The following is a 16,369-nucleotide window of genomic DNA, read 5'->3' on the forward strand; positions in this document are numbered from 1 at the left end:
CACGGTCTCGGGTATATGGTATGTGGTCATTGATTGGATGAATGTGATTTTGTTTTCTTTCACTATTAGAAAAGGGGATCATAAGTAGCTGAACTCACACAGAAGAGACAATAGTATATATTGTTTAGTTTTGCCCCAAGACTGTATTAACACACTCTCCTTTTGTTACAATAGAGAGAGAAAAATCTGGGTGGTGTGTACTTCCAGCAGACTATCCCATTAGTCCACTGTATCAATGATATCATGCTAATCAAGCCAGATGACCAAGAAGTAGTCAACATCTTAGAGGCCCTGGGACTCACGCATTTCAGATATTGGGAGATAATTCCTATGGAGAACCCACTAAGTCAGGGGCGTGCCAGGACATCTCATCTAAAGAAAATGATATTTCCCACTATGAAGAAGGAGGTAACATTGCCTCTGGTTTCTGACAGTAGCATATTTCACACCTGGGTATACTGCTTCGGCCCAGTTACAGGCTGCCAGCTTTGACTGGGACTTAGATTAGGAAAGGGTTCTGCCGAAAATCCAGTCCGTGGTGAAAAGAGTGCTGCTGCTTGGATGATTCAGCCTAGCTGACCCTATGGTATTAGAAGTATCAGATTGGAAAAAAGATACCATGTAGAGTTTACGGCACATGTGGGAGAATCACAATGCAGACTCCCGTGGTTCTGCAGCAAGGCCATGCCATTTGCAGTGGAGAATTATATGTCTTTGGAATAACAACTTTTGGTATGCTAGTGAACCCAGGTAAAGATGGAGCACCTGACCGTGAGACGTCATGTGACAATTCATCCAGAACTGCCCATTGTGTGGTGAGTTCTATCAGATTTGCCAAGTCATAATTCAGGTGTGACCAAAAATATCCTCTTGTAATTTGGAAGTGGTACACCCAGAACTGAGCATGAGTGAGAAAAAAATCACAAGGGAGTTGCATGGGCAATGTGGGGAGCATTCCTGCAAAGACATCCATGTCCTTATTCTTGGAACCTATGAATATGTTAAGTTATTTGATAAAGGGCAAATGTGAGGCATCTCTGATTGATCATTTTTAGCTCCTGAGCTTCCTGTTGGGCAAGAGTCTTATAGGGTACAAGTTCCAAAGTTCCCAAAGACCAACTTCAGGTTCAATAATTTGCTAAAAGATTAGTAGAGCTCAGAAAACCATTATACTCATGGTATGGTTTATTACAATGAAAGGACACAGATAAAACTCAGCAAAGGAGTAAGATCTATTCTAGGCATACAAGGCTGATTCAACATGCAAAAACTTATTGATGTGATTCATCACATGAACTGGCTAAAGAAGAAAAGCCATATGATCATATCAGCAGATACATTAAAACATTCAAAAAGACATGACACTATACACAGAAAATCCTAAAGATGTCACCAAAAAACTACTAGAACCAATCAATGAATTTGGTAAGTTTGCAGGATACAAAATTAGTGCACAGAAATCTCTGGCATTCCTATATACTAACAACAAAATATCAGAAAGAGAAATTAAGGAAACAATTCCATTTACCATTGGAAGAAAAAGAATAAAATACCTAGGAATAAACCTACCTAAGGAGGCAAAAGACTAGTACTCGGAAAACTATAAAACACTGATGAAAGAAATCAAAGATGACATAAACAACAACAACAAAAAAACAAAACAAAAACAAAGATGACATAAACAGATGGAGAAATATACCATGTTCTTGGATTGGAGGAATCAATATTGTGAAAATGACTATGCTACCCAAAGCAATCTACAGATTCAATGCAATCCCTATCAAACTAGCTATGGCATTCTTCACAGAAATAGAACAAAATATTTCACAGTTTGTATGGAAACACAAAAGACCCTGAATAGCCAAAGCAATCTTGAGAAAGAAAAACGGAGCTGGAGGAATCAGGCTCCCTGACTTCAGACTATACTACAAAGCTACAGTAATCAGGACAGTATGGTACAGGCACAAAAACAGACATATAGATCAATGGAACAGGATAGAAAGCCCAGAGATAAACCCACGCACATATGGTCACTTAATTTATGACAAAGGAGGCAAGAACATACAATGGAGAAAAGACAGCCTCTTCACTAAGTGGTGCTGAGAAAACTGGACAGCTACATGTAAAAGAATGAAATTAGAACAGTCCTTAACACCATACACAAAAATAAACTCAAAATGGATTAAAGACCTGGACACTATAAAACTCTTAGAGCAAAACATAGGAAAAACACTCTTTGACATAAACCAAAGCAAGATCTTTTTTGACCCACCACCTAGAATAATGAAAATAAAAACAAAAATAAACAAATGGGACCTAATGAAACTTCAAAGCTTTTGCACAGCAAAGGAAACCATAAACAAGACCAAAAGACAACCCTCAGAATGGGAGAAAATATTTGCAAATGAAGCAACTGACAAAGGATTAATCTCCAAAATATACAAGAAGCTCATGCAGCTCAATATCAAAAAAACAAACAACCCAATCCAAACATGGGCAGAAGACCTAAATAGACATTTCTCCAAAGAAGACATACAGATTGTCAACAAACACATGAAAGGATGCTCAACATCACTAACCATTAGAGAAATGCAAATCAAAACTACAATGAGGTATCACCTCTCACAAGTCAAAATGGCCATCATCAAAAAATCTACAAACAATAAATGCTAGAGAGGGTGTGGAGAAAAGGGAACCCATTTGCACTGTTGGTGGGAATGTAAATTGATACTGCCATGATGGAGAACAGCATGGAGGTTCCTTAAAAAACTAAAAATAGAACTACCATATGACCCCCAAATCCCACTACTGGGCATACACCCTGAGAAAACCATAATTCAAAAGGACACATGTACCCAATGTTCATTGCAGCACTATTTACAATAGCCAGGACATGGAACAACCAACAACAGATGAATAGATAAAGAAGATGTGGTATATATATATATATATATATATATATATATATATATACAATGGAGTATTACTCAGCCATAAAAATGAATGAAATTGGGTCACTTGTAGAGACATAGTTGGACCTAGAGACTGTCATAAGAGTGCAGTAAGTCAGAAAGAGAAAAACAAATATCGTATATTAACGCATATATGTGGAATCTAAAAAAATGGTACAGGTGAACCTATTTACAGGGCAGGAATAGAGACGTAGAGGTAGAGAATGGACATGTGGACATGGTGGGGGAAGGGAAGGGTGGGATGAAATGAGAGATTAGGTTTGACATAAATACACTGCATGTGTAAAATAGATGGCTAGTGGGAACCTGCTGTATAGCACAGGGAGCTCAGCTCAGTGCCCTGTGACTACCTAGATGGGTGGGATGTGGGGGGGGGCGAGGTCCAAGAGGGAGGGGATAAGTATACATATAGCTGATTCACTTCATTGTATAGGAGAAACTAACACAGCATTGTAAAGCAGTTATACTCCAATAAAAAAATTTTTGACCAAATCTAATACCCATTTATAAAAACTATCAACAAACTAGAAATAGAGGGAAACTTTCTCAAGTTGATAAAGAACACCTACAAAAATCTTACAGCCAATGTCATACTTCATGATGAGAAACTAGATGCTTTCTTGCTAAGATCAAAAACAAGGCAAGGTTGTTGGCTTTCACCACACCTATTCAATATCATACTGAAAGTCCTAGCTAATGCAATAACACAAGAAAAGGAAGTAAAAGTTACACTATTTGGGAAGGAAAAAATAAAACTAATCTTTGATCACAGATGATATAGTTGTCTAAGTACTTTGCAGAAAATCCTAAAGAATCGACAAAAAACTCCTGGAACTAATAAGCAATTACAGCAAGGTTGCATGATACATGATTAATATACAAAAATCAATTGCTTCTGTATGAACCAGCAATGAGGAACTGGAATTCGGAGTTTAAAACATAATACCATTTACTTTACCATTCCCCGCAAAGAGAAATATTCAGGCATAAATCTAACAAAATATGTACAAGATCTATACGATGAAAACTACAAAACTCCAAAGAAAATCTAAATAACTGGAGGTGTATTCCATGTACATGTATAAGACGACTCAGTGTTGTCACATTGTCAGTTCTTCCCCACTTGATCTGTCATCAGTGTAATCCCAATCACCATCCCAGCAAGTTATCTTGTGAATATCGACAACCTGATACTAAAGTTTATAAGGAGAGGCAAAAGACCCAGAATAGCCAACACAATATTAAAGGAGAAGAACAAAGTTGGAAGACTATGACTACTTGACTTTACTACTTATTATTATAAAGCTGCACTAATCAAGATAGGGTTGTGTTGGTCAATGAATAAAGAAGAAAATCAGGGCTTCCCTGGTGGCGCAGTGGTTGAGAGTCCGCCTGCCGATGCAGGGGACACGGGTTCGTGCCCTGGTCCGGGAAGATCCCACATGCCGTGGAGCGGCTGGGCCCGTGAGCCATGGCCACTGAGCCGTCGCGTCCAGAGCCTGTGGTCCGCAACGGGAGAGGCCACAACAGTGAGAGGCCCGCGTACCACCACCAAAAAAAAAAAAAAAAAAAAAAAGAAGAAGAAAATCAGTGGAACATAGCCCAGAAATAGACACACCAAAATATAGTCAACTGATCTTTCATGAAGGAACAAAAGGAATACAATGGAGCAAAATGGTTTGTTCCACGAAAGGTGCTAGAACAACTAGACATCTCCATGCCAAAAAACCAAACAAAAAAAAAAGAATCTAGATATATACTATACACCTTTCACAAAAGTAGACTCAAAATGAATCATAGACCTAAATGTAAAATGCGTAACTATAACAGTCCTAGAAGATAACAAAGGAAAATCTAGGTGAACTTTGTTTTGGCACGAAAGCATAACCAAGGAAAGAAAAAAATGTTATGCTGGACTTGGTTAAAATTGAAAAGTTCTGCTCTGTGAAAGACACCTCATCCCCACCACCATGCAGTGCTAAGGTAAGTGCTGGCAAGGTTGGAGAAAGTCCATGTAAGCCTGAGCACTGGGACACGAGGTACTTCCTGTCACTCTTGGGCCCTGTGGCACCTGCAGCAGGCTAGCTGGGGCAAACTCCTGTTACTTTAAAGAGAGAAAGAGAGACAGAGAGAAAGAGAATGAATAGACAAGCCACAGATTAAGATAAAATATTTGTGAAAGACACGTCTGAGAAAAGACTGTTATCTAAAATACACAAACACTTTTAAAACTCAACAACGAGAAAGCAGATAACCCTATTAAAAAGATGGGCAAAAATCTTAACAGACATCTCACCAAAGATAGATGGCAAACAAGCAGGTGAAAAGATGCTCAATGTCACATGTCATTAGAAAACTGCAACTTAAAACAGTGATGAGCTACAACTACCTATGTTCTATGGGTTCTATATAAAAACTCAGAATTTACAACACCAAGAGTGAACCCTAATGGAAAATGTGGCCTTTAATTAATAATAATGTATCAATGTTTGCTCTGCAATTATAGCAAATGTACCACACTAACCCAAGATGTTAATATTAGGGGAAACTGAAGGGGTAGGGCACTGATGGGATACATGGGAACTCTATGTATTTTCCACTAAGCATTTTTATAAACCTAAAACTGCCCCCAAAATAAAGTGTATTAATTTTAAAAAATCATCAAAGGGACAGACGATAGGGAGAGAACAGGTGTGGAGCTGTCCATTGTCTGTCCCTTCCCAGAGGATTTGTGTGGCTTGTGTTTACTTCTCCAGCAATGGCTTGTGACAATATGCATGAGTAGTGCTAACCAGGGAAGTTCCCCAAACTTTTGAGTCCAGAGTTTTTATTAGGGGCTTGTCATGTAGACGTGGTTGACCACCCATGAGGCTGACCTTAGTCGCCAGCCCCTCCAAATGTCAAGTTGATATTGTGTGCCCTAAGTCCTCTACCATATATCATGTGTGTTAGTATAAACTCTCTGTCATGGCCCAAGCCTGCCAGGTAAACAAAGACACTCTTATCAATCAGGACATTCCAAAGGCTTAGAGGTTACCTCCCAGGAGCCAAGGGCAAAGGGCCAAATCTTTCTTTGGGTACAATTAATGCTTTATTGCCCACAGAACCTGCATTCCAGCACAGCTCCCTTTGCCCAATCCTTGCCCCCTTTTCCCTTCCTTCCTTCCTTCCTTCCTAGGTGTTAAGCCAAAGGATGCTCCTTTATAAACATTCTGCTCACTAAGCTCTGTCTCAGAGTTGGCTTTCTAGAGAACCCTACCTGCAACAGAGGTTGTGATGGGATACTTAGTCTGTAGTTTAGGTCCCACGTCCAACTCTGATCAGATTTTATTCACCAGGTTTTGAGATTTATTCTGAACCTTCCACAGAAAAAACTGTATATCATGTACCAAAATAGAAGCAAAAGTTTCCGTTGCTTTAGGAATTTAGATCCGTGAAGTATTTACTTTCAGGACTCCGAAGACAATTAAGGTAAGTCAGGTACTCTCAAAGAAATCTTTCTGTTTCTGGTCAGAGAGGCTTCAGGAAAAGTTCAAGAAAGATGACTGGCATTCACATTCAAGGATTATATTCATCTGAGGAAAATCCCAAAGGGCAGACAACTCCTTAAAAGGAGAAAATAACCACTGCTTTGGATACAAACTACATGAAACGCAGAAAAAGTAAAGGCAAGCTTAAAAGTGATGAAAGTGAAAACATGTATGTGTCACTCAGCTGTCAAAACAGAAGGAGAAAATCAGCAAGGAGCTGGTGGCGTTGGGGTGTCTCATGACAGCTTGGCAAGGACATAGGTTCCCCACTCAGCCTTTGTGGTCACTGGTGGGGATGGGACCACAGTTTTTCTGTGCTGTTTGGCTAGAGTAGAGTGGTTACTATTTAAAAGTTTTCAGCTTTGCTATGCTGCCCCTTTCTTTGTTTTTTTGATTAGAGAGAGTAGGCTTTCCGTGTTGTGTTTGTTCATTTTGCTTTGTTTTGGGTCCATGCCCATGGCATTTCCAAGTTGCTGGCTTCTTCCAATCCAAGTCTTGGGTATATGAGGCAAAAGGAAAACTAGGGAAACACCACCATTTTTTTCCTTGGGTCCCAAGGTCCCTAAATGATCTGTCTTTCCTCCAACTTTCAGAGTCTTCACATGGTTTGCCAGGATTTTTAGTTGTACTTAGCTAGAGGCATAGGGAAAAGTATGTCTACTTCTTCTTCCCAGAGGTTGAAATCCCATATTGGCTTTTACACTTTATTGTCTTTTATAACCTACCCATGAATGTCAGATAATATCATTTCTATTGTGGTGCCCTATTAGACAACGCAGCTAAGGATCCCACAGATGGAACCTCTTCATAAAGGAGTGACAATGTTCTGGAAGAGCATATGGGACCAGAAATATTGTTGAGGGCATTTCTGGAAAATATATTCTTCCACGCTCTTTGCCTTGGGAAACTGATAAGCACTACAGTTAAAGTAACCCAAATTTGTTTCTCATCTCAGTGACTCAGTTGAATACATACCTGGAAACAGCAGTCAAATCAGGACTCTCCCACCTGATTTGCCTTAACTTCAGAGGACTATTCACGTCACGGTGAGGAGGCACTATATAACACTGCAGGAAAAAGAAGAGAGCCAACTAACTGGGAAAAAATAATCAGCCGACACAACGTAACACTGATGTGGTCCTAAATGTACATAGAGCAATTATAATTGGGGGAGGGTAAAAAGAGTTAAAGGGAAGTAAGATTTCTGTACTTCACTTGAACTGCCAAAATGACTACATTAGTAGATTGTGATGTTGTAAATATATAGTGTAATGCCTAGAGCAACATCTAAACAAGCTATTCAAAAAGAAACATTGAAAAACACTATACATAAGTCAAAACAGAATCTTCAAAACGTGCAAGTAACCTGCAGGAGAAAGAAAACAGACAGAGCAAGCAGAAGACAAAAAATAAACGGGCAGACTTAAGCCCTAACGTATCAATAGTTACATTAATTGCAAATGGTTTAAGTACACCAAGTAAAGGGCAGAGACTGACAGAGTAGATTAAAACATGACCCAGCTATAAACTGTCTACAAAAAAACTCAGTTCAAATTGAACATCATAGGCAGATTGAAGGTGAAGGATGGAAAAAATATACATCACAAAGACATGGATAAAAGAAAAACATGTGTCTATCTTAATACTAGGTAAAGTTGGCTTCAGATCAAAGAAAATTACCACAGAGAAGGATACTATATAATGATAAAAGGATCAATCTACCAAGACAATGTAGCAATCTAAAATGTGCAAAGCACAAACAACAAAGTGGCAAAAAAAGGTGAAGCACACCCTGATAGAACTAAAAGAAGTAGACAAATCCACAGTTGTAGTTAGAGACTCCAATACACCTCTTTCAAAAATTTATAGAGGGCTTCCCTGGTGGCACAGTGGTTGAGAGTCCGCCTGCCAATGCAGGGGACGCGGGTTCGTGCCCCGGTCCGGGAGGATCCCACATGCCGCAAAGCGGCTGGGCCCGTGAGCCGTGGCCGCTGAGCCTGCGCATCCGGAGCCTGTGCTCCGCAACGGGAGAGGCCACAATAGTGAGAGGCCCGCGTACCGCAAAAAATAATAATAGTAATAATTTATAGGACAACTATACAAACAGCTTGGCTAAAGAAGAACGAAACAAAGTCATCAACCAATAGCATTTCATGAAAATTTATAGAACACTTCACTCAACAATAGAATATACATTACTTTTGAGCACCCATAGAACATACCCCTTTTAGCAGGTTTAGGCTTTTTCTACTTGAGAATTTCTGGTTTAGCTGGTTAGATGCTGTTTTCTGCCTGGTACTTCCAGCCTCCCCTTCAGTCGTTACTGATAGTTTATAGTTTCTGGATCTGTACCTCCCAGACCACAAGAGACTTTCCACGGTCTTCATACACTTGGTCTCATGATTGGAAGTAAAAATAGCTCAATACAAATTTACAAGACTTTTTTTTTTTTTTTTTTTTTTTTGCGGTACATGGGCCTCTCAGTGTTGGGGCCTCTCCCGTTGAGAAACACAGGCTCCGGACACGCAGGTTCAGCAGCCATGGCTCACGGGCCTAGCCGTTCTGCGGCATGTGGGATCTTCCCGGACCGAGGCACGAACCCGTGTCCCCTGCATCGGCAGGCGGACTCTCAACCACTGCGCCACCAGGGGAGCCCTACATGACCTTTTCTTCAATTCTACTTGTGTCCTCTCAGAACACTCTATCCTCGTTTTCTCCCTTCCTTTCTTTCACACTGAGGCACTTTTACATTGCCATATATCTTGCCTCTTATCACACCATCTCCTCATCATATAACTTGCGTTATGGAACAAGGTGTAACTTGCGTTATGGAACAAGGTGAGTTTTTTGTTTGCTTGTTTGTTTGGTTTGGTTTGGTTTTTTTTGCCCAACTAATTTTTGGATACCAGTTTCCCCTCTGCTAAACATGTAACTGGGGCAAACTGCTCAAATTCCCTAAGCCTTGTCATTTATAACATGGGAATAATAGTGACTCTTGTTAGGATTAACTGAGGTAGCCTTAACTCCTTTTCCTTTTGTCCTTCAAACCCTAAAATTCCATGTTTTAATGAATGGTGTTGATTGAGTTGGATTGGGAGACTGGCCTTAGGGAAGAGGTTTACTGGAGATTCTGGAGGTCACCCTGGGGAGATTTCTGGGAAAGGGGACCAGCAAGAACAGAGCTCAGAGGTAGCCTCAAGCCTGGTGCTTTTGGAGGCCCGAAGACGAGCATGTTTGATATTTTTCCTTTTATTTTGTACTTAGAACTCAGTGAGGAGGGAGGTAAATAAAGGTAGGGGGTGAAAAAGATTTGGAAAGAACTAGTGATGGGAGAAAGGACAGGTATAATTCAAGAGAGAACAAGAAACAGGGAGGGAAAGCAAATCTTCCAAAGCAAAAGAGATCATATATTATGAAAGAAAACGATTATTTCAGAAAGTTTCATAATCCCGGTTCCTAACACATAGTCTACTTTTATTTTTCTATATCCTATCCTGGCTCTTGAGCGTATGAATTCATTGTCTTACGTAGCTGCAACTTTAGCAAAACAAAGTTTGTGTTTTCTGGCAAGATTAATATGTAAGCCCGATGTCAATCTACCTTTTTAGTCAGAACGCACCCATTTTAGATTATTTTCCACGTTGACTATTGATGACCAAAACAACCAAGTCTAGCTTGTGTCTGTCTTAGTGTCTCATTATTTCGGTCATAGAAATCCTGAAAAATAAATCAATTTAGCATGTGTCTTCTTGATTCTGGTAGCGTCTAAGCAGGCCAGAAAAACCACATTTGCTCCCTACCATAGACAGTGTTAATCCATCACCTCTCAAATTGCTGCATCCCTTTGGACTGGGTCTCGTAAGCAGAGAGGCCCAGTTAGTTGAGCTAACTGGTGTGTGGCCAGTGGCCGGCACGCGTCTCTTTAGGCCAGCAGGGAGCGCGTGAGCTCCAGGGCACCTGCTCTAGTCGTCAGGGGGCGTGGCTCTGCATCCTTGACGGACAGCTGAGGATGCGGACGAAGATGAGGTAATACAACCACACCAAGGAGAGCGTGCGGCTGTGGGCGCGTGTGCGTGCGAGCGTGAGTGTGCAAGACACTAAGTGTCTCGGAGCTCGCTGTCCGGACACCGATCACACTGCATTAAAGAGAAAGAAAGACAAGAAAAAAGAAAATTCCATTTCTGGGAGGGAGACTGCAAAGTTACGGCCGGCGACAGCTGCAGTCTCAGGGCTTTGTCCTGGGGGGGTCGCTTTTCCGCGTCTAGGGACCGGAGAAACCCTCCGCAGGCGCGGGTTTGCCCGAGCGCCGGGCTTGGGAGGGGCGACTCATTCTAGAAGCAGCTGAGCGGAGCCACAGGGAGGGGGAGCTCTGTCCCAGGCGGCGACAACTGAACGTGCGGTGAAAGGGTGGGGAGGGAGGGGAGGGAACTCGGCGTGCCAGTCCGAGCGCGATCGCGCGGCGAGATCCCACCCCGGCGTCTGCAGAGCCCGAGGCGCAACTGGTGCGAGGGCTTGATGCTCGCCTCGCCGTCGGCCCCAGCTCGCGGCCGCCGGGGCTCCGGCCGCGCGCCCGCCGGGTGGCTTTGCTAGGCGGGGGCCAGTTTGCAGAGAGCCGGACATTTGCATGAAGCGACTCGACCCCACGGAGCAGCGGCAGCAGCGGCGGACCCGGGCGGCGGCGGCGGCGCGCGGTCAGAGCCCGGCGGCCCTGGTCTCCGGGCCCCGGTGGATGCGCGGCTGGGGGGCGGCCCATGGGCCGGAGCTGAGGCTGCCCGGGGTGTCGGGGCGCGGGGCGGGGGGCGCGGTCGAGGCCCGGAGGCGGCGGCGCAGGAGGAAGCGGAGGAGGGCGGGCGCGCCGGGCCCGGGAGGCAGGCATCGCAGCGCTGCCGCCGCCGCAGCCCCGGGCTCGCCATGCTCCTGGCCTCGGCCGTGGTGGTCTGGGAATGGCTGAACGAACACGGCCGCTGGCGTCCCTACAGCCCGGCCGTGAGCCACCACATCGAGGCGGTGGTTCGCGCCGGCCCCCGCGCCGGGGGCAGCGTGGTGCTGGGCCAGGTGGACAGCCGTCTCGCGCCCTACATCATCGACCTGCAGTCTATGAACCAGTTTCGCCAGGACACCGGTGAGCCGGCCGCCCCTGCCCCGCCCGCGCCTCCTCCCCTGCCTGCCCTGAGGTCTCCCACGTCGCGAGCCCACCGGGGCCCACCTTTGTCCGCATCTCCATACACTGGTGTCACCGAGAGGGGGTCGTGGAGGGGGCGCTTGACGTCCCACGATGCTCTTAAGATACCCCGTGCAATAAACGTCCATGCAAATAGTATCCGTGGTTTGGTTATGCAAACCGAGCTTCAACCTAGCTCCTGAAAAACCCCCTTTCACGCCCCCCTTTGAAACGCTTGGTGGCTCTTGTAGAAATTCCGGGGCTCACCAGCCCACAAGCAATCCCAGCTGATAGGAAAGGCTTGCTGCTCTCATTCCTCACACATCACCTTGGCTGACTGACCCTACTGTACCTCAGGCGCCCTTGGGCCTGCCGCACGTTCCCCTGGTCAACCACCTTGCTGCCTCTACCCCTCCGCGGTGGGATGGCTTCCCACAGCTGCATCCTGGGGGGGAGGAAGAAGGGATTCCCGGGAGGCTTTCACTGTGGTCTCGTACGGGCAGGGAGGGGCCTTTCTGGGAACAGAGATGGACTTGGGGGATTCCAGGGCAGGAAACGCCTGGGTTGCTGTGGCATTGGTGAGTGCCTCTGCTTGGGCCCTCCAAGCGTTGAAGCAACAGGCCAGAGCAGATGGAGGGAACGGGGGGAGGGACACAGCTCCGGAATGCCTGGCTGGGAAGCTGATCGCTTTGTCCTTGGAGGAGAAGGATTCCTAAAAAGAAACTGTCCCCAAGATTCACCCCGTAAAGGTCCCCTATGGGGGACACTGAACTCCTATCTTTCTGTGAGAATCAAGTTGCCACTGTGGCCACCGCAAATCCCGCATCCCAGCTGGCCAGCCTTTCCAGGTCAGAGCCAAGAAGAGAGCCTGCAGGCTGGAGGTCAGGGTGGCGGGTCCTTGACGTGAGGAGCAGAGGGGGGGCTGCATCTCTTCGCGTGGCCCACGCATGGTGCCCAGGCTTAATTTACCTGGGACAGGTCTGTCTCTCCAGTAGCCTCTTCACAGAGGTGGGCAGTTGTTTTGGGGATTCTGGCTCGGCTTTCCCGAGAGTGTGACCCAGGAGCCTGGAGAGACAGGTGTGGAAGGGAGGGACCGGAGGGGAGGACCGGGTGAGTCCCAGAGGGTCAGAGAACAGCTGTGTGAGCAAAGGCATCTCCGCCTCCTTGGAAAGCCCCCGCATCCTGTGCGCTAATTAGGATCGTCATGGGAAAGGGGTATCTTTCCACCCTCGTGTCCTCATCTTTAGTCATAACTCCTAACAACCTCTTTGCCAAGGACTTTGTAGACACCGACCGACTGAGTGAAGCTTTCTGGGGAAAGGATTCCAGAAGCGTTAGCATCTGGAGGGGCTTAAACCTTGGTGGGAAAGGGAGGGGGTTGGAGCTGAGAGGGACCGGGAGGAAGAGGGAATAAGGAGGAATGTGGGGAGGTCGAGAGAGAGGATTAAGTGTGGCCAAGGGGGAAGGGGGAGAAGGTAACTGTGTACTTTGGACAGAAGTCCGAGAGGTGAGGGTGGAGGCATCAGACTGGGGAGGGGGAAGCCAGCCCTGTAGGTGGGGTCAGAGAGTCTGACAGTCAAGACACCTACCTGACAGGGGACTCCAATCCCGCTCGGAATAAACGGGCAGGTGTTAGCTTTTCTATTTCAGACTGAATCCCAGCAGCAGATGGAGAGACACCTTGGTGACATAAAGGTCCCAGGCCTTGTCCCACATTTGAGAAGGGGGCAAGTTTAATCAGTGTTTAGGGATGTCTGAGATGGGCGTGGTTCCTAGGAAGGGTCATGGCCTGAAGGGCTCTTACTGCAGAAATGAAGTTCTGGAGAAAACTGGGTTGAAGGACAGTTGCTACTTCTCCCAGGTCTGACCACCCTTCCCTGAGGACAGGCTGCCCACTGCCTGGTGGTTCACAGTTAAGTCGGAGGCTGGAGCTCCTCAGATTTTAGACCCGACCTGGCCCTGGATCATTTTTCAAACTGCCTCAGGGTGTGTTTTACATTTTTTTTGTCTGTCTTTGAGGGATTCAGACTGCTTTGGTGTCATCCACTCATTCTAATGGTTGATCGGCCAACGTGGGCTGAGAGCCTCCATCCTCAGCGCCAGGCCCCGCGCTGGGTGCGCTGGGTGAGAAGGCACTGGGCTGAATTCCCAGGACTGCTGGGTCTGTCGGGGAGCTTGTCAAAGCAGAATAGAATCTCTGGGTTTCTGGGCTCACAGCCCCCTCCTCTGTCTTCTCCATCAACAGACACACAGTTCCTCTCAATATAGCTCATTGATGAAGCCGTGACAGGGTAGGAACTGTAAACCACCGGCTCCCAGGCAACCTCCGCCAAGCCCTGGCAACGTTTAATTAAATTACCCACCATCCCCAAGCCACAGTTTGAAGCTGGGAACCAGAAACATCCCCATAAACAAAGGAGAGCTGGAAGTCCCCTGCCCAGAGGCGATTCCTCTCTTTTTTTGTTGTTGCCTCCTCTGTGTGGGGACATTTCCTGACATGGGAGCTGTGTTTTTTCAGAAGTTGCCTGCCCTGCTGCCAAGGAAGTCCTCAGACTCTCCACTCCCCTGGGTTCCGACCTCATCCAGTCTGTCTCCAGGGAGATGGCTGGGAGGTTGCGGATACCCTCTGCCCACCTCTGTTTGTCCTGGGCCCTTCTCCTTCCCCAGACCGTCTCTGAGTCTGCGCTTATTTGCATTCTATGCTGGTCTCCTCTAGGCATTTTGGGCTAGAGAATGGGGAAGAAGGGAAGAGACAGGGCTAGATAGAGGTGAAGGAGTCTTGGCTGCTTCGAAAAGCCTCTGTTGGGTCCTCTCCACCCACGATCATTCGCCTTGACTGGGCTGACCTTTTTCTGTTGTAGGGCAGTGGCTGGAGCTCTGTCCCCTGTAACTTCCAACATCCCTGTGCTCTGTATCTTCCAACATACCTGATCATTGCCATTTTCAGGGCCTGGCGACAGGATGGGGGAGGACCCGGGCTGGCAGTGGGAGACGTGACTCAGGGTCTCATTCCAGACCCACTGGCTTACTCTGTGGCCTTCAGCAAGTGCCTCGTCTGCTCAGGCCTCATTCTCCCTCGTAGAATGAAGAGCAGCCTTAAGGTTCCTTCTGGCTCCTTTCCTCCCAGCATGCAGATCGGCAGGTGAACTCTGAACTCTGAACTCTTGGACTCTGTGCCAGTGATGACGCTAATTAGAAGTAACATGGTATGAGGGAGGGTTCTTTCCAGCTCAGTTTTCTGTGCCTATTTTGCCTCTTTTATGTCTTTAACGCAGTGACAAGAGTCAGATGGAGAGTGATTCAAAGGTTTGATAGAAGCTGATTTTTAGTCCCCCCCCCCAACTATACTCCCCACCCTGAGCGAGCACAAGAGTGGTGGGAGCAAATGTCACGACCACGTGATAGCTCCAGTATGAGGGAGGCACCGAGCACATTGCACACATCATCTGGTTTCATCCTCGGCCATCTTATGAAGGACCCATTGTTCTCATTTCATAGGAAAGGAAACAAGTTGAAAAAGATGAAGTTGCTCAAAGTTTTACAGCTAGTCCACGGCAGAGCTGAGATTCTGAACCAAGTGCCCATGTCCTCCTTCGTTTGGTGAACACTTATGGACCACCTACTTCTTGCAGGCACTGTTCCAGGCTTGTGGGATATAGCGATAGCAAACCATCCAAGTCTTTGCCCTCATGGAACATTCTCATGAGGGTGAGGGGTGCTGGTAAGAGAGGCCTGGGATTTCCTGGGTACAGGAGCACAGTGTTGTATGGATGTGGGTGAAATGCCCTGGAGCCCTAGGGTCATGCCTGAAAGGTGTTGTCTCTCATTTCCCAGGAGCCAGAACAACTCGGGTGCTTTGGGATGTACGTGTCTGAGTTGCTGGAAGAAGCTTTTTTCCTCTTTCTTCCTCCTCAGTCTGTGAAATCCTTTATCCCTGTGGCATTAGAAGCCTTGTCCTTGGGTCACACTGCATCTTAGGACCCAGTGGATTTCCTCAGATCATCTAATTCAGGGTCCTGACTGTAGAAAGGTCCAGGACTCGCCCATGTCAGATGGAGTGATCTCAGAATAATCAGAGAATGTAATCCCACCATCTCTCTTGTCCCACGACTTTCGTGCTGAGGTCTGCCTTCTGTTTTTAACTAACCCTCTAGGGCTGCACCGAACGCAGCATCCTTCCTTCCAAAAATCAGCTCTTCCTTGTGACACCCCTCTTCTTGTTAAATGACGTCACTGCCTTACTGCTTGCTCGTGGTCCAAGCCTCAGGGGTCTTTGACTCGTCTCGTCATTCTTTTTGGATGCCCCACATATACAGGCATGTGGAAGCTGAAACTTGAGCATACGCGGTGCACATTCTGCAGTTGTTCACATGTAGATTCCCGGGCCCAGCTCCCAGGGATGCCGGCCCTCAGGTCTGGAGGGTGTTGCCAATCTGTTCCCCAGGAGATTCGAAAGCACGTGATCCTGGATCACTTGGAATGCGTTCAGCTACTTGTGGTCAGGTCCTGCCCATTACGTAGGGTCCCTCTGGTCTACCACCTGCTTTTCATTTTTGCTGCCAGCACCCTCCCCCTTCCCCCCCCCCATTACTTCTCATTTGGAACTAATAAACGGAACAGCTCTGGTGTCATCACTTCTCTGTGTCACAAACCTCACTGGTTCCTCGTGGCCTGTATATAAAAGCCCTCATAGCCTGGCAGTCCAG

General features: G+C 46.3%; 1 protein-coding gene across 1 annotated transcript in view; it reads left to right on the forward strand.

The window, feature by feature from the left end:
• Nucleotides 1-11,413: 11,413 nt before the first annotated feature.
• Nucleotides 11,414-16,369, forward strand: part of DTX4 (deltex E3 ubiquitin ligase 4) — a 29,861-nt gene continuing 24,905 nt past the window's right edge. Inside the window, exon 1 of the mRNA XM_065882653.1 lies at nucleotides 11,414-11,624. Coding sequence (XP_065738725.1) covers nucleotides 11,414-11,624 — 211 coding nt within the window. The remainder of the gene's footprint in view (nucleotides 11,625-16,369) is intronic.

This window comes from Phocoena phocoena, chromosome 8 (assembly GCF_963924675.1).
Source record: "Phocoena phocoena chromosome 8, mPhoPho1.1, whole genome shotgun sequence".
In the NCBI taxonomy this organism is placed as follows: domain Eukaryota; kingdom Metazoa; phylum Chordata; class Mammalia; order Artiodactyla; family Phocoenidae; genus Phocoena; species Phocoena phocoena.